The sequence below is a fragment of the Capra hircus genome, chromosome 19 (assembly GCF_001704415.2).
Source record: "Capra hircus breed San Clemente chromosome 19, ASM170441v1, whole genome shotgun sequence".
NCBI lineage: Eukaryota > Metazoa > Chordata > Mammalia > Artiodactyla > Bovidae > Capra > Capra hircus.
The window spans coordinates 62,035,585-62,060,962 of NC_030826.1; the positions used below are offsets into that span (position 1 = coordinate 62,035,585).

Below are 25,378 nucleotides of genomic sequence, written 5' to 3' on the forward strand. Positions count from 1 at the left end.
TCCTTGGAGCCAAAACCACAGTGAAAATAAGAACAGGATCTCGCTTTAAGTTCCCTCGTCTTGCGTAATTATGGGCAGATCAAGTCCTACCAGGCCAGTGAGAGATGAAATCCCGGAAGACACCCACCCTCCCCCTTCTCCCTTCTTGTTCTGTGTGTTTGTGCCAACTGCAGGAGGGGAGAAAGACATCTGTTTTTTTCATGGAAACTCTTTGCTTCGATTAATCTCATGTAATGAGATTGCCTCAGGCTATTTATTTGTTTCAATAAGATTTCACGTTTAGGGCAGGAGAAGGTAATTAGAGCCGGTAATGACGAGCCTGTTTTTTTAGCAGACGAGGAAGAGTTTGGGCACAGTCAGCTTGTTGACCCGACAATGCTGCTGCTGTGGCCCACAGCCTCATCATCCCCACACGGAGCAAAGACATGCGCCTGCGTTGTCTTCCCTCAGTGTCTGTGGTAACCCTCCATGGATACCGGGGCCAGCCGTGTAATTCTCAGGAAGGGGTCCGTGTCTAAGAAAACCCGTGCAGTTGAAACCCACGTCGCTCAGGGTAACTGTACATAGAAGGCAAGCCGTGTGAACTTTATGGAGGAGACGGGTAGTTGAAACCCACGTCGCTCAGGGTAACTGTACATAGAAGGCAAGCTCTGTGAACTTTATGGAGGAGGCGAGTAGCTTCTTAGAATGCAGGCTGCACCCTCCCGAGCCCTGGACCCTAACAGCCGCGAGAAACCCCTGTGGTCAGGTGGTTTCCTTTGCGTCCAGAGATTGTCGGATTCCAAAGAGGCCGCTTTCCGGGTTAGTGTGGATTCTAAGTGCGTTTGTAAACACACTTTTGACTGTTGTAAAACTTGGAGCAAAAGTGACTACTCGGCTGTGTTAGGCACTCGACGTAACAAGTTGAAGGTGCCCTTGAGACTGATGCCCACTGACTCCGGGGGCAGAACAAGCCATGTGTCTCCCGCCGCACCCTCGTCCGTGTGGGCCAGGACCATGACCCGTGCCCTTAAACAGGGGTGCCAGTTTAAGGGGTACCCTTCTGCTCTTCTGGGTGGACCAGCACCGGGGGTGCTGCCAACTTTAACACAGGCCAGGAGTGAATGCATCCTCCAGGCTGAGCTGAGTCTCCACCGAGCATCCCCAGCAGCTCGGCTCATAGTTGTGTTAGGATCTGAGGATGTTAATGGCTATCCAGGAGTGTCCTAACAGTGAATAATGGTATAGATTTGAATTTATTAGCCAAATGTATTCTAATAAAAGGGCTTCCCCGGTGGCTCAGTGGTAAAGAATCCATCTGCCTGCCCATGCAGGAGATGTAAGTAAGATGCGGGTTCAGTCCCTGGGTCAGGAAGACCCCCGGGAGGAGGAGATAACAGTCCCCTCCAGCATTCTTGCCTGGAGGATCCCATGGACGGAGGAGCCTGGTGGGCTGCATCCTTGGGGTCACAGAATCAGACACGACTAAAGTGACTTAGCACGCACTCACGCTAATAAGAGCACATGCCCCTGGTTCATATGTCAGGCTCGGCTTCAGCTTCTGCTTATGGACTGTGTCCCCGCCTGAAGCAGTGCGTTGCGTTGTGTCTCTAACTCTTTTCCTCGGAGTCCGGGGGGCTCCGGGCTGCTGTGAGGGGCTCCGGGCTGCTGCGAGGGGCTCTGGGCTGCTGTGAGGGGCTCCGGGCTGCTGCGAGGGGCTCTGGGCTGCTGTGAGGGGCTCCGGGCTGCTGTGAGGGGCTCCGGGCTGCTGCGAGGGGCTCTGGGCTGCTGTCTGTGTCTCTGGGCTGCTGCAAGGGGCTCTGGGCTGCTGTGAGGGGCTCCAGGCTGTTGTGAGGGGCTCCAGGCTGCTGCGAGGGGCTCTGGGCTGCTGTCTGTGTCTCTGGGCTGCTGCATGGGGCTCTGGGCTGCTGTGAGGGGCTCCAGGCTGCTGTGAGGGGCTCCAGGCTGCTGCGAGGGGCTCTGGGCTGCTGTCTGTGTCTCTGGGCTGCTGCAAGGGGCTCTGGGCTGCTGTGAGGGGCTCCGGGCTGCTGCGAGGGGCTCTGGGCTGCTGTCTGTGTCTCTGGGCTGTGGTGAGGGGCTCCGGGCTGCTGCGAGGGGCTCTGGGCTGCGGTGAGGGGCTCCGGGCTGCTGTGAGAGGCTCCGGGCTGCTGTGAGGGGCTCCAGGCTGCTGTGAGGGCCTCTGGGCTGCTATCTGTGTCTCTGGGCTGCTGTCTGTGTCTCTGGGCTGCTGCGAGGGGCTCTGGGCTGCTGCGAGGGGCTCTGGGCTGCTGTGAGGGGCTCTGGGCTGCTGTCTGTGTCTCTGGGCTGCTGTGAGGGGCTCTTGGCTGCTGTCTGTGCTCCGTGCTGGAGCAGGAGGACTGTGAGCCGGTGGTCGGGGGCCAGACCCCTCCCCTGACGTGCACGGTGGAGACCCCCTCTCCCCATGCTCCTACACCCTGTAGCGTGATGGTGCTGTGGGCATCCCTGCTTGGTGGGGAGTCAGCTGCCCCCTGCAGGCTCACCTCGCAGCAGGCAGAGCAGAAGCAGGCGCTTCCCGGGACGCACCGGCTCCGAGTGATGCGGCTGACACAGGACGTAGCCCGGGTCCTTTCTCCGCCGCCCTCCTGGGCCCACAGCCGCCCCAGAGGTGCTGGCCTTTACTCCTTCAAGTTCCACCCAAGTGAGGTGGTCAGCGCGGCTCACAGCACAGCTTCTCGAGAGCCTGTGTGGCTGAGGCCTGCGCTTCACGATGCTTCTTGCTGTTTAGTTCGTCGTGTTAAACGGGCTTCCCTGGTGGCTCAGCTGGTAAAGGACCCACCCGCCAGTGCAGAAGATGCAAGAGCTGAGGGTTCAGTTCCTGGGTCGGGAGGATCCGCTGGAGGAGGAAAGAGCAACCCACTCTAGTATTCTTGCCTGGAGAGTCCCATGGACCGAGGAGTTAAGCACTCAAAACGAGAGTGGCAAGAAGGCTCCACCTTGAAGTGACAGAAGAGCCTTGTGGTGCCCCCGGGGGATTCCTGAGGGTTCCAGGGGCCACCCGCTCCTTCCGGAAGCCTGAGGTGCGGGGCCAGCGGAGCAGGAACGCCTACGCAGAGCCTTGTGTTTGTGCTCCGTGCACAGGACTCTTTTCAGGGTGTCTTTAGTCCTCCCCGTCTCGCCCACGTAATGTCAGCTGGTGAGGAATGCTTTATCGAGCCAGGCGTGTATTTGTTTTACGCAGAATAATATTTAAATATGTGAAGACAGGTTTAAAATATCAGTCACAGGCTCTTCTAAAAACAACAACAACAAACAGAAGCCATGCACGTAAGCCTCCTTGGGGATGAAGAGTTCGCTGAGGAAAAGAGCGTGGATGTCGTATCCTCAGCCCCGCGGATTCTCAGGAAGGCATAAGAGACTCTTTGGCAGAAAGAATCCCCTTTAAAATGTGTGCGTCGCTTGCCTCTGTGTGCACAAAGCATTCATTAGTCCCTGTTTGTACGCATTCGCCTGCCTGGATTTTGTTTGCTGTGAAACGTTATAGGCACGTTCGGGAGGCCAGGCGGAGGTGGTCTGCTTCAGTTGCGGCTGGACAGGCATGGCTGGAGTATTTCAGGGACGTGTCACTCACAGGAGCCTGTGCTGTGGGGGACAGCTGCTAGCAGTTCCTTATGTCACTGACGCTCGACGGCAGGGTATCGAGTCAGAGGGTGGCTCAGTTCCGCTTCTCTTCACGCAACCAAAACACAGAGGCGGGGGTGGTTCCAGGCCACACGCAGCCTCACGCTGTGCTTTCTTGACTTGCAGCCTGTGACATGAACGTGCACAAGCAGTGTGTGATCAACGTGCCCAGCCTCTGTGGCATGGACCACACGGAGAAGAGGGGCCGCATCTACCTGAAGGCCGAGGTCACGGATGAAAAGCTGCACGTCACAGGTGAGGCACCTCCCCGGCGGTGCGGCTGGGCCGCCCGCAGGCCTGCAGACCAGGGGAGGCCGGCCCCGAGGCCGGGCTGGACGCAGAGCCGCTGGCTCACGTGCACCCGCCTCCCGGATCCGCAGGCACTCGGCATCCAGCGAGTCGCGAGCGCTGTGTGGAGAAGGGCTCTGAGGGCACGGCTGCCCCCCTGGGGATGGATGGGCTGCCCGAAGCCGTGGCACGAGGTGCTCTGGTGAAGGTGCAGCCTGGGTGGGGGCAGGTGCGGGGTGGCCCAGGTGTTCTGGGGCGTTGGGCCGTGATGATAACAGCAGCGCTTTGGGGCATTTACACGCCTCTGCTGTGTGTGGGGTGCTGAGAAATGCACGCAGGCTAATTTACTACATTTCACAACTGCCCGATCTCTAGCGTCGTTTTCCAGAGGAGGAAACCGAGGCCCCGGGAGACAGGGTCCTGCAGAGTCACAGCGTGAGTGAGGATCCCAGGCCCTGTGCTTCCAGCCATCACCCTCCCGCAGCGGTTACCCACGAGGGCCCGGCCGCGGTGGCTCCACGTCCGCGTCCCTGGCCGGGCGCCCCCCTTGGGCCGTGTCTGGGTGGGCGCTGTCGCAGCACAGCTTCCCCTCTGGGCTCCCGCGAAATCCACGCTCGGCCGAGGGGCCTCAGGGTGACCGGACGTGTCTGCCGAGATGCCCACTGAGCTGAGTTAGGGTGGAAGCCCCAGACGGCAGCCACTTTCGCTCCTTGTTCTGGGCCTACTGTGTCCCACCTTTTGGACACGCCCTCCTCCTGGACAGGGACATCCACTCTCATGAGATGAGACTCGTGGGACTCATGGGACTCTCCTGGGACCGTGTTCCCACTTGTATTTAGGAATTCTAGGCTATCACAGAAGCGGAAGAGCCGACTGACTCTTACTGTAAATAACAGATCTTATAGAAAGATAAAAGGCTCGGAGGGTCTGTTGAAGGAAGAGCTGGGTGGGGGAGGCTGTCCCAGAGAGAGCTCACTTTGGGGAACTTACTCACGTTTTTTTCTTTGAAAACTAATCAAGTTTTCTACCCCGCGCTGTCCTGTCAGATAAGAATTCAGGGAAAATCAGAGGGTCTCAAGGTGTTGTAAGGGGAGGGTCCCTCGCTTTGCCACCGGGTGACCTCATGAAATGAACCCCATGCAGCTGATGACCAGCATGGGGTCGTGTGTCAAGTCCCCACGGCAGACACAGGCTCCCTGTGACTCTGTGTCTCAGAGAAGTTGCTTTATTTGCTCAGAACCTCCCGACCTGCATCCTTGCACATGGGGCTGCGATGCTCACCTACGTTCCCTCACCTGCGGGGTTTGGGGGAATCCACTCTGACTGATGGCCGGCCCCCTGGGCCCAGAGCAGGCGGACCCTGGGGGCTGGTGCACGAGCCGGTCCACACCGTCGCAGCCCCTCACTGACCTCTCTCTCTTTTCTACTAAGGTTCCTCCATTGTCAAAGTCACGTAGCGGCAGGGAGCATAGAGCTTCAGAGAAAATCACATAAAACAGAGGCTCACCGAGTGGTAAGGGATGGAGCGGCGTAAGGGAGAGCGCCTGTCCTTTGCCCTGAAAGCCCGGTGGTGCCCCCCCGCCCCGCAGGTGAGCAGGCAGACCTCAGCTGGGAGAGTCCCGGCCCCGCCTCAGGCAGGACCACCTGGCCATGGGCTGCTCCCAGTCCTGGTGCTTCTGAACACAGACCCCAGGCGGGGCGCGCTAGACTGGTCGCGTCATTCCCAGGCTGCTGCCCGAGGGGCCTGGCTCTGCCGAGCCTCAGGAGTGGCACCGGGGCCCCGCTGGGGTGGCTCAAGTACCCGGTGCAGGAGAAAGGCCCACCGGGGCCCCGCTGGGGCAGCTCACAGTACCCGGTGCAGGAGAAAGGCCCAGCTCACAGGGACGACAAGGCGAGCCTCCTGGGGCTCGGGGGCTGATCACGCCGTCGCCGCCTGCAGTTGAACTTGACTGTGGAATTGTCTCGGGGGAGACACCCGCACTGGGTCAGAGACTACTCACGCATGAAAGCCAGCCAGGGGCGCCTCCGGCTGTAGTCTGGGCCTGTCGCTGGAGGCCTGGTCCGCTTGTTTGTGCAGAGAATTGCTCCGCTCTAGGACTGTGAACTCAGCGGCTCCTTAATACTAACAGCAACAGCAGCTCAGTGACCAAGCACATCCCCCCAGAGGGACACCTTTGAAGCACTTCACCAGTGTGACTTGTTTAAACCTGTGCAGAAATTTATTATCCTTATAGAGGATGAAACCGAGGCACGAAGAAATTAACTTGCCCGAAGTCACACAGATCGTCAGTTTAATGGAAGCCTGTTTAATGGATAGAAGTAGAGATATTTTAATGACAGTACCAGGAAGGATTGGAATCTCGTCTTAGCTAAGGCTGTTGTAATAATACCATGGACTGAATTTCTTGTGGTTTTGGATGACAGGAAATACAAAATCAAGGTGTCTATTGACTGTTTCTGGACAGAACCGTCTTCCTGGCGTGGAGCAGCTGCCTCCTGGCTGTGTCTTAGGGAACAGGGGAGAGAGAGGAGGTTGAGAGTAGGCAGCGGGCGGCAGAGGAGGGCGCTGTGCTATGGAGGCTTCGGGGCACTGTTCCTACCCTGAGGGCTCCTCACGACCTCTTCACCCCAAGGCCCCGTCCCTGCACCATCCCCAGGGGGTTAGGGCCTCAGCGTACAAACCTGGAGGCACAAACATTCCATCCACAGCAAATCTGATTTAAAAACACAGTAGTTATTTGTGTGCAGGAAATTCAGTCCTAAATATAGAATGCCAAACTAAGGGAAATAACTAATTAGTAATCATTTCTTTAAAATTTGTAGAGTAATTTTAGATGTTCAGAATCAGAATTAGCCTGGCTTCAAGGAGAACGGAAGTATAAATAATAAATAGTGACTAGCGGCACTTGGAGAAGGAAACGGCCCCCCACTCCAGTGCTCCTGCCTAGAAAATCCCATGGATGGAGGAGCCTGGTGGGCTGCAGTCCATGGGGTCGCGAAGAGTCGGACATAACTGAGCGACTTCCCTTTCACTTTCCACTTTCATGCACTGGAGAAGGAAACGGCCCCCCACTCCAGCGTTCTTTCCTGGAGAATCCCAGGGACGGGGGAGCCTGGTGGGCTGCGGTCCATGGGGTCGCGAAGAATCGGACACGACTGAGCGACTTAGCAGCAGCAGCGGCGGCACTTGCGGTACCAAAAACAAGTCCCAAAAGCCAGTAGCACAGAGTTCCCTACGTCCTTCACCCAGCAGCTCCCAAGCCGTAGCTCGAGTATCAAAGCAGTCACATTTTTAACAGTACCTGATAAATTTGTGAGCCACAGGTTAATCAATGGAAATGTTTTAAAGAGTCAGATATCGTGTATTAACACATATGTATATGAAATCTGGAAAAATGGTACTGATGAACCTACTCGTAAGGTAGGAATAGACACAGACACAGAGGCGAGGCTTGTGGGTGCAGCGGGGGAAGAAGAGGGTGGGGTGAAGGGAGCGAGCAGCCCTGAAGCATAGACACGCCGTGTGTGAGACAGGCAGCCAGCGGGGAGCTGCTGGACACACGCGGAGCTCGGCGCGGGGCCCTGGGTAGCGCCGGGTAGGGGCGGGATGCGGGCGGAAGGAACTCAGGAGGCGGCGGTGGACGTGCCCTGACACCGCGCTCACGTGGTTGCACAGCGGAGACCGATGCAACGCTGTGAGCGCCTGCACGCCAGCGAGAAAACGAGAGCCAAGGAGAAGAGATCCGACTTCCCGTCCAGGACAGGAGCCCAGACGGGCGCTTCAGGGGCTCCCCCGCCCCTCGCGTCACCGGCGCGGACCCCTCCCCACGCGGCAGACCCGGCCCCAGGGTCGCGGCAGGCGGTCCTGCCTGGGCCCCTGCTGTCCGCAGGCCTGGACCTTCCTCCGTGCTGAGCCTTACAGCCCCGCTTCGCGGACAGCCGCAGCGCGCAGCCACCGAGCGCCGAGCTCAGAGGGGCAGGAAGCTGCGGGGACCAGGCGGGGAGTGGCAGCGCTGGAGCTTGAGCCCAGGTCTGACTCCCGAACCCAGAGGCGAGGCCCTCCCACGTCTCTCATCAATTCAAGAGTCTCTTTGGGATAAACAGCAAACCCCTAAATATTTGCTCAACCCACATCAGCACCCTGCAGGTTCTCTGAGGTGACGGAAGGTCTAAACGTGGGACTGACATCCAGGGGAGAAACGGGTACCGCGTGGAGCAATTCACAGACCAGCCACGTCCACATGTAACTAAGTGCTCAGTTTCAGGGGTGCTGGTCAGTCGCTGTTGAGAGGTGCTGGAGAGACTAAGGGGAGGGGGAGGGAGAGACCCCTGGAGGAGGCCGAAGGACGGGGGTGTTTGAGAGGCCAGAGGGAAGAGCGCCGGGCGGGCGAGGGGAGGTGAAGGGATTAGCCCGCCTTGGCTTTTCCAGGGGTCGCGCGCGGATGTGAGAGCTGGACCAGCAAGAAGGCTGAGTGCCGAAGAATTGATGCTTTTGAACTTTGGAGAAGACTCTTGAGAGTCCCTTGGACTGCAAGGAGATCCAACCAGTCCATCCTAAGGGAAGTCAACCCTGAACATTTGTTGGAAGGACTGATGCTGAAGCTGAAGCTCCAGTTCTTCGGCCACCTGATGTGAAGAGCTGACTCACTGGAAAAGACCCTGATGCTGGGAAAGATTGAAGGCAGGAGGGGAAGGGGACGACAGAGGATGAGATGGTTGGATGGCATTGTCGACTCAACGGACATGAGTTTGAGCAAGCTTTGGGAGATGGTGAAGGACAGGGAAGCCTGGTGTGCTGCAGTCCATGGGGTCTGTCCACGGTGAGAACACAGACATCAGCGACAACCCATGACGAGCCAAGCTTACGGTGCCCATACAAGTGGCCTCCTGGGTGGTGCTCTTAAACCGTAGGCACGCATGTCAGTCGTTAGAGTAGCTCCATTTCCATTTGACCTGTGCAGACTCACCCAGTTTGAAAATAATTCCCAAAGTAAAATAGAAACTCCCAAGGGACTGCTGGGATGGAAATTGCCCTTTGGAAATCAGAGATCAGGGTCCTTTAGAGATTGGTGCAGTATTTATGGGAAGGGCGTCAGCTTCCTGGTGTATTTTTACTTCTTGCCTTTGGGCGATGGTGCGATGTTATCTGAACAGTGTCCTTTTCTTGTTTCAATATGTGATTTTAATAGGTTTCCTACAGTCCTGTGCGCTTTTTATTTGGTTTGGAGGAGTGGTAAAGAAAAAAAATATCCCTCATGGGAACGAATTTTCAATTTAATGTTGTAAATAAATGGAAAAAACATCGTAGGCTTTACCGCTGTTTCAGGAACACATCTCCCCGAATAGACTGTCCTGCAGAAGAGTCTGATTTTCTCAGATACTTCGTTTGTTAGTTCCGCTTGGAGATGGAGGTTCTAATCGTGCTCCAGGGGAGGGGGAGAGCTTCCTGCAGGTGTGAGGATGTGAGGCTTCTGGCAGCTGTGAGGTTGCATCCTCTGAGAACCTTCTAGAACTGTGTGGGGACCTGCCCTCAGGTTGTTGATTTAAGTAATCACGTTCTATGTATGCCATGTGTCCTCCCACCGTTCAGTCGCGCAGCCGGGGCAGCTGGGGCAGTGACGTCAGCTCTGCATAGTAATCACTCTGATCGACCGTTAGTCAGCCATTCATGAGCCGTGCGTCAGGCTCTCTGCCAGGCCCCCGGGATGCTGAGATGGGGGGCGGGGGGGGGCGGGCATCTAGACAAGGAAGAGAATGACAGGGACGTGCCTGTAAGCACAGAGGCCCTTGGGGCGGTCCCTCGCCCACTCCCAGGAAGCTGCAGGTGGCTTCCCAGAGGCCCCGGAAGGACCAGTGGGAAAGGCCGCTGCGTGAAGATGCGGGCCGTGATCGGCTGGAGGTGCGCAGGGCTCGACCCCGGCCCGGGTGTCGGAGGTCAGCGTGCTCGGCCTCGAGGGGAATTCCTTTCTGTCTTCATGGGCTTAGGGCTACAGTCACTACCGTTTAGCGTGCACGGTTCTCAGGCATCACAGAGCAAGAGCTCCAAGTTAAATGCTTCTTTCTCAAACAGGAACGTTTATGGTGCAGGTGGCTCTTTTTTTCACAAGGACAGAACATCAGTCTCCTCCCCTGAACTCCAGGAGTGACCCCAAGGTTCATGGTAACCCTTGACTTTTTGTGGATGCCGGGGACGGGGTGCGGGTGGGCGGCCCATCTGTTGCCTGGAGGCTCTGTGCAGGAGCTTTCCACAGCGGCCGGAAGGCCTGTGGGGTGGGACTGCCCGCCTGGGGCTGCCAACAGGGAGGAGCTGCACCAGCCGCTCGCTAAAAGGAAAAGGCATTAGCTGGAGGTCATTTCTCTTAAATAAAAGCTTGGGATTAAATGCAGCTCGGGGGCACAGGAGGGGACAGGGCCCATGTGGCTGGTCCTGGTTTGGGCTGGGAGGGCAGGCTCAGGCAGCTGCTTCTTCGGTTGTGTCCAGATTGACCATCGTCAGTGAGCTGTTAATACCTGTGATCACCCAGTTACCGTGTTTCCATCAGATCCTCCCACTTCTCAGTAACTTTCAACATTTGCGATTAATAAGGCATCTAGGTGTTGTGTCTGATGACCAGCAGCCTTTCGCCGATGGTTTTAGCACTGAGGATGAACTTAATCAGTTTTCATGTTGGTGGAGAGGATGCTGAAGGGTTCTCAAGTGAGTCTCAGTCTTGGAAGAACCCACCTCGGCTGGGCCAGTGCTTGACGTCCAGGCGCCCCTCTGCACAGGCAGACGGGATCGATCTCGAGGCTGAAAGCATCTACGGCCCGCGTGTCCCGGAAGGTGCTCGCACGTTGCCCGTCTCAGACGCGTGTGCTTCCAGGTGGCGGCCGGTGTCTTCTCAGTGGGTTCCTTTCCTCTGTGTTCTCCCCCGACTGGACATTCCCGCGTCCTGGGTGCCCCATGCCCGTGTGACCCCGCCAGCAGCTGGTAGCTGCCCTCCCCAGGCGTATCCCTTCCGCCCCCTCCACCCCTGACACTCAGAGCTCTCCCTGAGGAGAAGAGCTGTGTGCCCTCTCCCAGGGGCAGGCTGGCTCCACCCGCGCACCTCCGTTGGCTGTTGATGGGCTGTTCCAGGTGCCCGTGCAGGGGATTCTAGAGACGTGGGTGCCATCCCTGGGCCAGGAAGATCCGCTGGAGGAGGAAATGGCAACCCACTCCAGTTTTCTTTTCTGGGAAACCCCATGGACAGAGGGGCCTGGCGGGCTACAGTCTGCAGGGTCAGAGAATGTTCCAGGACTGAGCGCACACAGGTGCGGGCGGTTCACCCCACTCCATCAGAACCATCTCTCACACTCGGCTCGGTTGCCTCTGTGAAGCCCCTCTGAGCGATTCATGCTTTGCCTAAGATGGGCTGCTTTCTCCTCATGCCCTCGAACCCATCTGCCACGTGGCTGTGTGTTTGTTGATGCTTGCGTGCTCATCTCCCCCCGCCAGACCATCAGCCTTTGAGGTCAGAGGTGGCATCTTGTCTCCTGTCCCCAGTGCCTTGAATTTGTCCCTGAGATGTGTTGAGTGAATGATGATGGTGACGGAAGGGTCCAGTGGGCGCAGCATTGAGGAAAGCGACCCGGCTCTTCTCTGGCTGTGCCGCGTCTCCGCTGTGGTGCACGGGCTTCTGTGGCTGTGGCCTTAGCTGCCCTGCAGCCCGAGAGAGCTTAGCTCCCCAACCACAGCCCCTGCATTGGAAGACGGCTTCTTTACCCCGAACCAGCGGGGAAGCCCCAGAGAGGACTCAGGGTTGCACTGTGCTCCCGCATCCGAAATCTAAGCGAGTCTTACCGTCTTAGCCTTCCGTCTGAATCACATGGAAGGGATCCTGTTTTAGCCTATTTCATATAGCCATGTGACTTCTGGGATCCTTCAGAGAAACATACGTCCGCCAAGAAGAGGTCACATCTTCTCCAAGAGGCGCGTCATTGCTTACAGCCTGACCGCGGATCTAGTCCTGACCTCCCACAGTGGCAGAGCTAACCGTCCAGTGTCCACCGGCGGCCGGGTGCTTCCTGTGGACGGTCCCTCCTGCAGGCCTCCCTGGGCAGGGCCTCAGACCCGGCTTTCCACGCCGAGCACTCTGGGTGCTTGTGGGCAGCATCACGGCCAGGCTGGGGCAAGGGTCGCCTATGTCGTTTCCTTAAGGCACCGTTTGCCTCGGTCGTAAGCAGCCCGGCCTCCAAGCTCAGAGTGACGTGGCTTCTCTCTCCTGCTGAGACGACCCCCAGTCCTCCTATAGGATCCTTTGTCGGCGCCTCAGCCCTCCTTCCGCTTTGACTTCAGCGACTCCTGCCACAAAGAAGCATTCTTAAAGGTGAGGTTTGAACGCCTGCATCCCCAGGAAGAGGAGACAGGTCATTTGTGCGGCCTCTCTCAAGACCACTCCTGTAGCGTACAGGGTCATCGACACTGACTGAGCCGGTCATTGACACTGACTGAGCCGGTCATTCTTGTGCGGGATTTTACCTGCTTCTAGTTACAGGGTTAGCATTTGAGCACAAGATTAATTGCCATGAAATTATTGCGAGCAACTTGATCATCTTCTAGAAAGTAAATGCCTTACCCAAGTGAGGAGTCTCTTAGAGGCTTGAAAATGGTGTCGTTTTAATCACTTCCACTGAAACGTTCTTTTAACTCTTTGATGGGCAGAGATGTTATGAGGGTCAGGATGGGAGAGGAATGCCCCTTCTGGTTCTGCACCAGAAGGTTGGGAAACTTCAGTACCCTGTGCTGAGGAGTCATTTGGCTCCCCTCTGGAAATGTCCCCAAATGTGGAGACTTCTCTCTTGATTCAGTGAATCTTCATGAGTGGGTGGTGGGAGTGCTCCACCAAGAAGCTCGAAGAGGCAGATCCTGTCTTTGGCCCAATATTAGCCTATTCTGAAGAGCCCATGTTTCCCCACGTGTTCCGACGGACTCTGCAGGCAGCGGTGTGCGTGTGCTCCAGGCATCGGCATCGAAATGGGGCTGAGAAACCTGAGTGTGTGCAGCTCAACTTCCAGGCACCTTCCTCCGCTGGGAAAGAACGCAGATTGCCTGAGAAGGCTGAGATTTGACTCCTGGGGTTGTCCTAAAACATCCCTGTAGAATAGCGCGGGGCAGGGCCACCTGCGGGAAGCTCGCTCCCAGAGTGCCCAGGGACCCGCCTTCCCGAGAAGAACAGCGCCTGTGGCTGCCACCCACCCTCCGGGGCAATTAGCGCAGGGTTTATGGTTGATTAAAGACAGTCAGGGTCCCTTTTAAAATCAAAGCAGGCATTCTTTCCCCAGAATAACGCAGCGAGTACAGATGCAAGGCAAACTTCCTGTAGAAGTTTCCGAGGTGGGTTGCTGAACGTGGGGAAAGTCATGGAGAGGAAGTGTGGCTTCACCGGCTTAGACCCGCTGGGCCGGGGTGTCGTGGACGGAAACGCCGGCTTTGCTGAACAGCCGGGGTGGGGTGGGGGTCTCTTGTTCTGGAAAACTCGCTCACTGGCAGCTCTTCCCCTTGGGGAAGTCTCTCTGCAGCTGGGGGTCCACGGGCTGGGACTAGGGCTGCAGGACACGGGCATCGTTTCGGCTGTCCCCTCGCATCTCACGGGCAGCCTGGGCGACCACACACAGGGGAGCCCAGAAGCCCAGAGTGAGCCTGTGCAGCCGCGCGACCTCCTACTCACAAGCCACCTCCCCGCCCGACCCCAGACGCCCCCTGAGCCCCCGCCCCGAGAGACGGGGACCCTTGGTGATGCTCGGAACCTCAAGCTCCTGAAGGATTCCAGTTTGTTTTGGAAAAAAGAAAAATCCCTCGGCATACATCAAATGAGTGACACTCCATTAAGGAAGGATACAGGGACTTACGTTTCTAGGGTCATAAAGGTGGCCTGATGCGAAGAGCTGACTCAAAGGTAAAGACCCTGACGCTGGGAAAGATTGAGGGCTGGAGGTGGAGGGGACGACACAGAGTGGGGTGGTTGGATGGCGCCACTGACTCAACGGACATGAGTTCGAGCAAGCTCAAGGAGATGGTGAAGGACTGGGAAGCCTGGTGTGCTGCAGTCCTCAGGGTCGCAAAGCACTGGACCCGACTTAGCGGCTGAACAACAGTAAGAACAGCTCCAGCCAAGTCTGAGCAGCAGATGCCTTCAAGGGATGTCTTGTTTGCAGTGGTGGACGTCCCCACTAACAGAAGTACTTGGGTTGAAGAGGAGCAGAGGGTCCCCCCATGCACCCCCGCGGCCCGGGCAGAGGCTCCGAGGAGCAGAGTTTGAAAGGCACGGACGTGGTCCAGCCCTTTTCTGTTATGTTTATAAAAACCAAGGCTTAGAGAGGGAGTGGGACTATTCGGTGGGGTTTTGGGTTGTGACGGACAAAACTCAATTCCAACCCACTCTTAGAAAGCAGAGATTTCCCCCCGAGAAATTGGGTCTCTTGCGTAGCTCGTAGGCGGGGGCGCCCTGGGGCCCCGGGGACACCGGAGGCAGAGGCGGGCTCCGCTCACCCGTCCTTCTCCAGCTGCTTCTGTCTTTTTCATGGCAAGCTAGGCTGCTTCTGCTCTGCGGGAAGCGTGGCCCCATGTCTGCCTCTGACAGCTCCGTCTCTCCTGCGGCGTCGAGCGTGAATCCGCGGGGCCCAGGGAAGGCTGTGTTGGCTCATGGTAGGTTCAGTGCCCCCTCTGCGCCCTGGACCCTGGCTGCCGGGCGGGGCTTATCGGAGGGCAGTTGATGTGTGTGGGAAAGGGGGTGATGCTGAGCAAACAGAGTGACAGGCAGCGCCACGCTTCACCAGCCAGGGCCGTGCGGAAGGGTGGTCGGGGGTGGGATGGGGGTGAGAACGGGGTCTTGGGCTTTGAGGCCTTTTCCTTTGATCTTGTTGCCTGTGTGTGAAATCACTGAAGAGCAGAGACGATGTCTAGGCTTCAATATGAAACCTGTTCATGACTCACAAGTCCCTTTGGAACAAATGAACGTATTCCCAGCGTGGCTGGTCTCCAGGGACAGTCAAGGATAAAGAAAATGTTTGGACTCAGCCATGTTTGTCCAACCCCGCCACCCGGCACGTTGATCACCCCTTTTATTCGGCAGCCATGGAGCACCGTGGAGAAGGCGGTGGCACCCACTCCAGTCCTCTTGGCTGGAGAACCCCAGGGACGGGGGAGCCTGGTGGGCTGCCGTCTGTGGGGTCGCACAGAGTCGGACACGACTGAAGCGACTCAGCAGCAGCAGCAGCATAGAGCAGCGCTCCGGGCCGTGTGTCCGCGGTCCTGATGGAGAGGAGACCCTGTGACGCTGGTACCTTCCGAGTCGGCCCCCTTAGGATGCAGGACGAGTGGCCCAGGAAGCACGGAGACCTGTGCTTGGGGCTGAGACCCGGACGAAGCCCCCTCGCCCGCACTGTGGGCTGCTCGGCAGCACGGTCTGCAGGCCGAGTGGCTCTCCGGGTCCTGGCGGCTCTGCCCCTCTCACCCCCGCAGCTTTGCTTTCACGGAGAGTTCCAGCTGCGAGAGCGAACAGCTGGAGACATGCTAACAATGCCTCCGTGTCTTAGCTTCTCTCCGAGAAACACCAAGCTACCTGGCTTCCCTCCAGCAGGGAAAGAAAAACGAGGCACATTTTCCCTGCGAGTCAGCCCATCTGGCTCCCCCCACAGTCAGGAAAAGGACGGGTCCCCTGCTTGGTGTGTGAACCGTGGCGACTTCCCTCGGGCAGCAGTTGCCCTCGCCTGGCCCTCCCCGAGCCCTTAGACCTCAGATGCCCACCTCCTAGAGCCCCGTGGGGGGCAGACCCTTCCCGCCTGCGTCTCTGGACTGAGGGCGCTGGCTCTCTGGCCTCCCGCCCACTTAACCTCCGCGTGCCTCACTGCTGTGCGGAGGTGGTGGTGGTGGTGGAGGCGCCACGGCTCAGCGGTGTGTGAAGAGCTTGGCTATTTTGCCGGATTAAAAGTTTTCCGTCCAAGATCCTTGGCCCCTAGTCTTGCCTTTTTTTTCGGAATTAATTTAGCCTCAAGTAGGCTCGACGCATGTGGTCGCCTTGGGAAGTTCCAAAGTGTTGACAGATGGGCTAAGTTAGAGAATGATCCCAAAGGTAGTGAGAGCATCCGGGGTTGTTTTTTTAACTGTGGTGGAGGCGACCAGAGGCTCTGCCGGGTGAAAAGCTCGTAGCCCTGACCTGGGGAGTCTAGCTAATGTTTATCTTCGGCTTCGTGTTCTCAGATTAAAGACCGCGGTGGTAGCGCAGATGGAAGGGCCTCGGGGAGACGGCTCGTTGCTAAGGCCTTTGTCTCCTAAGGCTCTTGTGTTCCAGAGGCAAATACTGGTCCGAGCTCCCCAGTAGCACCTGAGGGACACGTCCCTGAGAGCATCATTTTGAGACCATTTCTGGGAACCAGGAGTGTGTGGGAGCTTCATCAATCCCTCCGGTGATGGGACCACCCTGTGAACGGCAAGGCCCTCTCCTTCTGGCAGGACTATCGCTGGCCAAGCAGGTGTCACGGGTGATGCTCAGCATCGAATTCCTGATGGGGGAGCCCTGCAAAGGCCTCCTGAACATGGGGCTCCCCCGGATGAGCCAGCAAGAGCAAATCCTGCTCAGAGCCTTGGGTAAAGGTGACGGAGAGGAGGCTGGTTTCGCTGGGCCTGGTCTCTCGCGGGTTTGGCTGCTTCAGGGTGAAGAGAGAGACAGGAGCAATAAATGCCCCCGTCTCTGCCGCACTGGTGTGGGTGCTTATGGTTCTATTAGCAGCTGCCTGGGAGCCAGGCCCGACTTAATTTAATTTAATCTCCTTGGTTATTTTCAGCTCAGCTCAGTCTATTTTCAGCCCAGATGGAGGGGAAGTCATCAGATGGAGGGGGTGGCTGGGGAAGGGGCGGGGGGCTGCCTTCCATGCCCCCCAACCCAGTGGCTCAGGCTTGACCCCTCCTTTCGAGGAGGCAGGTCCCCGATCAGGTTCTGGTCCTCATTGAGTTCCTCTCTGAGCCATCACCTTGTTGTTCTGAGTAACCGTGAACACTGAGAATAAGGGACGGAAATTTACCCGGTGACCAGGGAAAGGGCAGCTGAAGAGGAATCGCCCTCAGTGCCCCTGAGCACCCAAGGCTGTGTCACAACGTGCTGGAAGTCTCCAGCAGTTTAAGTGCAGGCTGGGGCTCCTCTGGCAGCCCAGTGGTTACCACTCTGGGCTCCCAATGCAGAGGGCACAGGTTCAATCCCTGGTCCGGGAACTAGATGCCACATGGCAAAAAAAAAAATACAGGCTTGTTGCAAGGATTAGCAGAGTCGAATATGACAGGAGAAAAGGCCTCTGATCAACAGAGCAGAAGCCACATGACTGAATGGAGGAAAGACGGCTCATTTCAGAATGTGGTTCGGAGAGTTGTCTAAACATTTGGAAGAAAAAAATTAGGAAAACTCACACTGTACACCAAAATAAATTTCCGATGGATTTAAAAGTTAAATATATTTAAAAAAAGAAAAAGACAGGATAATTGAAGAAAACTTAAGTGAAATTTGGCTCATCTCAGGAAGGCCAAGGATTTTCTGAATGTGAAAGAAACGGAGGGAGTGAAAAAGGACATGCCTGGCAGACTTAGCATGAAGCCTGGAGCTCTGTGTTGCTGGGAGCTTGGGGAGTGAGAGCTAGAGGGAGTTTGCAGCACATGGGACAGATTCCTTCCCGTCTGAAGCGCTCCTGTGACCTGGTAGGAAAGCGCTTTGCCACACTATAGGGAGCTTGGGCAGAACAGTCGAGCCTCAAGAATGACCACGGAAGCCACAGTTCCAAGGCTATTTTCAAGTTTTATCCCCACACCCTTCACAGAGCTTTGATATGACTTCTCGGGGAGTAATTTGGCAATGCACATCAGAGTCATGAACGGTTTTACCCCCTCCGGTCCACTGCTAATAATAACGTGTATCCTGAGGGAAAACAGAATTTCAGATGGATGTTGATGCGGGAAGATGATCCGTTGCCACGTGATTTACACAAAGGGGAAGAATTTTAATCTACGTAGATGGCCTGAAACAGGGAATTGATAAAATAGATTATGAGATAGCTAGAAAATGGGATGCCAGCCCTCTAACATGTTTTCAAAACATACCTTGTTGTGTCCTAAAGGCAGGTTCCTAAACTGCGCTCTTAGGGAATTCCCTGGCGGTCCCCCGGTGAGGACTCCATGCTTTCACTGCCAAGGGCCCAGGTTCAATCCCTGGTCAGGGAACTAAGATCCTATAAGCCGTGTGGTGTGGCCAAAAAAAAATTAAAAACCAAAACAAAACAAACAAAAAACCCCTCTGTTCCTAGACACGAACTCTATAAAAATAAATATTCCGGTGTAGATAAATGCAGAGCAAAGTGCCTGGCGGTAATAGCAGCTGTCTTACAGCAGAAGCTTAGGTGGTTTTCCTTTTCTTCTTAATACCTTTATGTATTTAGGTTTTGAATGATGAGTATATCCATTCCTCTCATAATAAGAAAAAGAAGTCTTTCTTAAGAGCTTCTTCTTGTTTATACAGAATCGTGTGGGCTCCCATAACCTGAAAAATATTGTTCCAACAACCAGATTCCATTTCCTCTTGCAACTTCAAGGTCATAGAACTTTAATAGAAATTGTTATTTTCCACTCACCGGAAGAGGAAAAGTAGTGAAATATTTATGATTCTTGTCCAAGGACCAAAAGTTGCTTTTTCTCACCTCAGACCAAATTCTTGTAAGTTCTCTTTCATTCGTTTACAGGATTTTGGTGGTAGAGTTGCTGACTCAGGTTTTTTTCTGGTCTGGGGATGGCACTGGATTTCCTGGGACAGAAATTACATTCTTATCATCAGAGCATGGGCCTCGCCGGTGAGGCAGAGGGTAACTGCATCGGCCCTGGCTCTGGAGAGGGGCGGGGAGGGCTGAGCGGGTGGGCGTTCCTACTGCCTTTTCCCCTCACCTTCGTCTTTGGCCTTAAAGAAGCAAAAATGACGAAACGTACAGGCAGCATATTCTTAGCACGCACATGTGACCAAGTGGCTTCAGTCGTGTCCAGCCCTTGCGACCCCACTGTAGCCCACCAGGGTCCTCTGTCCACAGGATTCTGAGGCGAGAGCACTGCAGTGGGTTGCCACTTCCTCCTCCAAGAGATCTTTCCAACCCAGAGATCAACCCCGGTCTCCTGTGGCGCCTGCATTGCAGGCAGGTTCTTCTACCACTGAGCCACAGGACGTGGAGGAGATCAAATCCAGAATGCTGGAGGTGTCGACACAGACGGTGTCAGCAGACAGCACGTGTAATCGGATCAGATGGAGCAGAGAGACAGCATCAGGGGCCCAGGCTGTTCTGAGTCCTGGTCCATCGTTACTGAGTCAAAAACCGCTCCTTGTGGCCAATGCCACCTTGCATTTCATTCCCGGAATCCAGAGAAGTTCTGTTCGGGACTTCCCTTCCCCAAGCGAGAGGGGTCCTTTCCGGCTTGTTTCCCCTGAAAGCTGGGGCCGTGTCATGTCCTTTAAACCTCTGTGGGCCCAGTGACCCTTCCTTCCGAGCAGTTAACATTTTCTAAAACATACCGCCTGCTTTGGACCCGACTTTATTCTCCACTGAGAAGGCCTGTGAGGCTTTTCCTTGTCCGAGAGTCCCTCCGAATGGACGCTTTATGAACTGCAGCCGGAGACGCGTTGTTCACCAGCTCTCCAGTCAGCTGTAGTTTCTCAGCCCAGAGAATCGCTGGGTCTCTCGAGGGTCTGGACCAGGTGCAGAGAGACGCCCCACCAGGTGGGGCCTGGAGCTGCCCCTGCTGTCAGGTTGCCCCGACTCTCTAGACTTGAAGCTTCAGTGGGCCGGGCGAGTGGGGAGGGGAGGTTGGAGATGATAGGTCTGGCGCCAAGGTCCAGGCTGCAGCCCCGGGAGGGCTGGGGAAGGGGCAGGTCCCTGCTGGCCAAGGACGGGGCAGGGTGAACCCAGATAGGTGGAGGGCGTGGAGGCTCGGGGGTCAGGACGCAGCTCCCGAGCTTGTGTCACGAGCCGCAGTCGGCCACAGGGGTTCAGAGTCATCAGCATCAGAGCGGGGGCTCGCCGGTGGGGGCTGAGCGTCGGGGGCCAGGCAAGTACCGAGCACACTGTGCTGGGTGCGGTTAATTGTTTGACACACTCAGTGATCAGCCCGTCGGGGCCAGGCCGAGTCCCTGGGTGCGTGTGGAACCGAGCATGGAGCTTCCCCAGAACCGAGACAGAACGTTTCAGTAACAGAGCACACAGCCCATTGCCCTCGTTTCTAGGTTGGGCGCCTCCAAGATACGATGTCACTCAAGCCTCAGAAATTCTCTCTGTTCTAAAGTCACAGTGATGTGACTTAGCATCTCCTGGGCCACCTGCTGGTGACCAGACCTGTGAGCCCCCATCCTCAGCTCCCTGCCGCCTCTAGCTCCATCGCTCCTTCCACCAGATCGAGCCTGGCCCCTTGGGGTGCCAACACGCTCACGGAGAACTGGGGGCCCAGTGGGCAACCCTCCCCTCAAAGGCCTCCCGTCTAGGAGCTGCCCTGGCCGGTCCTCACTGCCCGTCGTAGGGGCAGCCCTAGACCCCTGCCCACCCACAGGTGGACGCTCCCTCCTGCATAGACGCTGGTCCTAAAGGGCGTGGAGAAAGGAGGGTCCCTCCGTCCTTGAGGGCGGGGCGCTGAAGGCACACAGCCTGGGGACCGCAGGCGCCCAAAGGTTGTCATAGAAACCGCAGACCTGTGCTCCAGGAGCTCGTGGCTTAAAGAGGAGGAGGACTCTGCCCAGAGCGCCCTCAGGGGCCGTGTCGCCCGGCAGTGTGGACACCTGTGGGTGCTGGGAGGGGACCCAGGTGCTTTGCCCTCTGTGCCTGGGCCTGGTGCCAGTCGAGGAGTCCCGGGCCCTGCCTACCAGGTGACCTTCTGAGCCACCCGCCGGCCTGGGGCCTGGCTGGTTCTGACCCTTCCCAGGCCTGAACTCGCCCGTCCACCCCTCCTGCGACCCCCACGCTGGCCAGGGCTCGTCTCTCTCGTGGCTGGAGAGGCTTGACTCAGAACCAGCCCCCCTCGGCGCCATGCCCACTGCTAGACAGCTTGGCCGCCCCCACAGCGTCTCGTGCCAGGGACGCTGGGTGAACCCTCCTGTTGCGGAAGCAGCCTGCGTCCCCCGCCGGCTGCACTGCGGAAGTCCTGGCTCCTGGAGCGGAACCCCCTCCCCTAGGACGCGGCTCCTCCTCCCGCGGCTCCTCCTCTCGTGGCATCCTCAGAGGAGCTAAAGGGGCGGTGGGGACAGGCCTTGGGGACATGGCGTCCTCCCGGCCCACACGGGGAGGCCCATTTGGGGCGGTGAGGGCCCAGCCCCAGGAGCTCTGAGAGTCATCTTGTTTGGCCCAAGGGTCTTGGCCTACGTGGTGAAGGGACGAATCTGGAGGAGGGCGGACGTTCCCGGTTAATACCAGGTGGACCCTCAGTCCCGTCACAGGCGTCCTGATGAGAGAGGTGTGGTGGGGGGTCTGCCACACAGGAGAGGCGGCCTGGGGGCTGAGCAGAGGCTGGAGAGACGTGGCCGCCAGCCCGGTGAGGCTGTGGGATGCAGGGCAGGTTCTTCCCTGGAGCCTCTGGCCAGAACCTGGTCCGGCCAGCACTTTGAGGTTTTCTTTTTTCACTTTTAGTTTTATTTTTTTAACACCAAAACTGTTCTGTATTGGGGTTTGGCCGATCAGCAATATGATAGCTTCTGATGCACAGTCAGGGACTCAGCCATCCAACTCCCCTCCCATCCAGGCTGGCAGACAGCATGGAGCAGAGTTCCCTCTGCTGTATAGCAGGTTTTCCAACACCTTGATTTTATCCCGGTAATTCTGACATTGGCCTCCAGACCTGTGGGAATAAATCTCTGTTATTTTAAGCCACTGAGTTTGTAGTCACGTGTCCCAGCAGCCACAGGAAGCTGATCCTGCTGGACCCACAGGACAAGGACACCTGCGTCCTGATGGTGGGAGCAGGGGAAGCTGGAGGTCATCCCTGCCCTCCTCCAAGGCAGGACGTTCTTCCCCGCACCCCACTCACTGTGGGGCGGGGGCGGGGTTGGAGGAGCCTGCCCCGCCACCGGACCTCAACCTCTTATGGACCAGAGCTCCCCTCTCACCCATTCACCGTGTTTCTCCAGCATGAGGCTGGTGGATGCTTATTGGGCTGAAAAAAAGAAAATGAAAATACAGCCCGCCCGCCAGGCTCTCATGGTGCACACGAGGGATATTTCAAGGGTTATTGGCATGGGCGGGGCGGTGGGGGGCACCGAACACGATTTGGACGCGCGCCATCCTGCTTTGTTGAATGTCATTCACCCTCATTCACGGCAGCTGTCTCTCCTCCCTGTGTTTTCCCGGTGCCGTCTGTCCTAGAATTAGCGTCGCACACGGAGCTTCACTCCTGCGTGTGCGTGGGCACAGCGCCCGTGGCCTCCTCGGCCAGGAGCTACGGATGCCCTCAGGCCCGAGTCTTGGTGACGTGTCATCTCATGGGGTCCGGGCACCAGCCTGTCGCTTCTTAGGCTGATATCAGCCAGTCCCTGAGGCCCTGCCGTAGAGATTACTTGGCAACCAGAACACCCCAACCACTGAATGATTTTAGAATCGCACCCCTGAGAAAGAAGGCTGAGCACTGAATAACTGATGCTTTTGAACTGTGGTGTTGGAGAAGACTCTTGAGAGTCCCTTGGACTGCAAGGAGATCCACCCAGTCCATCCTAAAGGAGATCAGTCCTGGGTGTTCACTGGAAGGACTGATGTTGAAGCTGAAACTGCAATACTCTGGCCACCTGATGTGAAGAGCTGGCTCATTGGAAAAGACCCTGATGCTGGGAAAGATTGGGGGCAGGAGGAGAAGGGGACGGCAGGATGAGATGGTTGGATGGCATCACTGACTTGATGGACATGGGTTTGGGTGAACTCCGGAGGTTGGTGATGGACAGGGAGGCCTGACGTGCTGCGGTTCATGGGGTCGTAAAGAGTCGGACACGACTGAACGACTGGACTGAACTGGCCACACCTCTCAGTCGGGTGGAGTGAGCCCTTGGGCCCCTCCCGTTCTCCACGGGAGCGCTTCGTTTTTAAGCCCGAATTTGTCGTCTCTTGTGATACTCGGGTTGCTTTTTAGGCGAGCAGACCTCCTGTAGACCTGGGTCACGCTCTCCCGGCGGTCAGGGCCCCTGGAGCCTCCTGTCTCAGTGAAGACCGAGCTCGGGCGGCGGACGAGGCTGGGACTCCCGTCCAGGGTGCCCGCGGGCTCGCGTCCTGCCGTCTGTTCCTCTCTGCCGCCTCCAAGCCGCCGACAGCAGAGGGCGCTGTGTCTGCGTGCCTCCGTCTCCTGCTCCCGCGCTCCTTGCCGCGGGAGATGCGCCCCTGCGGGCTGATCTGCAGGAAGCGCCAGCGGCTCGTGAGCTGCAGCTCCCAGCACTTGGGGTGGCAGGACGGAGGTCTGTCCGGGAAGCGGGTCACGGGGCGGCCGGGCCGGCGCCTGCTTCTGTCCTGTGGGCTCTCGGCTGCGCGGGGTTAGGTGCTGTCTTATGGGAGAGTGGCTGGAGGGGCCGGAGGAGCATGAGGGACACACAGCCGGCTGCTCTGTGGCGGTCACTCTGGGCCGGCCCGCCGCCCCTCGGACACTGAGCAGGTCACTAGAGCGTGGCCACACGGTCACCTTCCCGGGCTACGGCTTCTGGGCAAGGGTGGTGCCAGCCCTTGGCGGGTCTGCAGGCGCCCACGCAGCGCTCGTCTCTGCCCTCTGCCCTTTGCCCTCGGGGTCCCACCTGAACACCCGGTGTCTTTAGCCCCTTTCACCTGTCCCCCCCCCCAACCGCCCACCACCCACACTGGCACCGTCTTCTGAAATTCTTCTAAATTTCTCCTTTGACGGTCACACTAACCGTTTGTTAATGGGCTGGAGAGTGGATCTTGCCAGCTTCCCCACAGTACCACCGGGGAGCCCCCTCCCTCCGCCCAGTTGTGACTCGGTTGGTGAAGCCAAGGCCGCCGTCCAGGGGCCGCGCTGTGAGAGCTGCTGGGCTGAGAGTCTGGCCCCAGGGAGATGTGTCCCTGTGGCATCCAGCTGACTGGGGGCCCCAGAGCTTTTAGCCGCGCTGAGCGGGAGAGTGAGGAAGGCCCCTGGGCATGGTCGACGTGGCCGTGGTCCCTTCTTGTCAGACCGACAGGTGACCGACAGGTGTCGGCGTCGGCCCTCCCGCACAGGCGCCTCCATCGGCTGCTCCGCGGAGCTGCCCCTCTGCGGGCGACGCAGCCTCGTCTCCACTTTAGTTTCCATTTGCTTCTCCATCTCGAGTGGGCACTGGGGCCACCCAGGGTCTTGGGAAAGGTGTGAGTCTTCCCCCTGGGTCAGCCCCCCTCCCACGCGGTCCTCATGCACAGCTGGTTAGAAGCCACCAGCCTCTACAGAGGAAAGAGACGACTTCTTGTAGGGTCCCAGTGCCGCCGTGTGGGGCTAGCCTGCTGGCTGCTCAGGCGGGAGGCCGACCAGCTCTCCCGGCTGGGGGTGGTGGTGGGGAGGGTGCTAGGATGCAGGTTCTGCTTCCTCTGGTTTGGGCGGCAACCCCGGTGTCACAGATGCTGCTGGACCAGGCCAGTGCTGAGTCTCCAGGCTTGACTGCTGGGTCCCCCAGGCCCACTGCCCGTGGTGGGCAGTGGCAGCGGGCAGCTTCTCTCGTGGCGAGGGTCAGAGCCTCCTCCCCCGCTTCAGCACCGTCGTGCCGTCTCTCGATCGGCCAGGTCCCGATGCAGGTTGCTCTGCAGTGTGGGCAGTTCTCCTTTTGCAACCTGGGGTCTTTGTTCTTCTCTCTTTGCAGTACGAGATGCGAAAAACCTAATCCCTATGGATCCAAATGGGCTTTCAGATCCCTATGTGAAGCTGAAGCTTATTCCTGACCCCAAGAACGAGAGCAAACAAAAAACCAAAACCATCCGCTCCACACTGAACCCCCAGTGGAATGAGACCTTCACGTTGTGAGTTGAACCCCTCTTCCTGATGTATCTCCTCCTTCACATTATGAGCAGGAATGAGCTGGGCTTATTATAAAGGTCTTTAAACATCCATTCATTCCTAAGCCCTTCTCCCACGGCTGCTGGTGACGTAGCTGCGGTCACTCTTGGTTGATGGATAGAAACTCAGTTTACCAAGACTTATACATAATACCCCAAGTTACCATCAGTAACTCCTGTACAAAAAATTCTCTCACATTTCAGATGTAAGAGCAAGCCCTCTTGGTTGACTTCAGTTTTTGGGGGGCTGGTTAGAGGAGGCTGTAGATAAGAGTTTGAACAATAGTTTTTAAAACAAGGAATAAGTGAGTAGCCATCGAAGCCGATGTTGCCACTGAAATGGGAAGGTTGTCTTTCCATCTAAGCAGGGAAGACTTTCTGGGGAAGGCGACATTTAATGTGGGCCTGAAAGGAGTGGAAA

General features: G+C 57.3%; 1 protein-coding gene across 1 annotated transcript in view; it reads left to right on the top strand.

The window, feature by feature from the left end:
- The window catches only part of PRKCA (protein kinase C alpha), a gene marked incomplete at its 3' end in the record, with an annotated part of 279,930 nt that overhangs the window by 230,139 nt on the left and 24,413 nt on the right, over positions 1-25,378 (top strand). Inside the window, 2 exon segments of the mRNA XM_018063971.1 lie at positions 3,766-3,894; positions 24,765-24,921. Of these exon segments, the coding sequence (XP_017919460.1) occupies positions 3,766-3,894; positions 24,765-24,921 (286 nt within the window).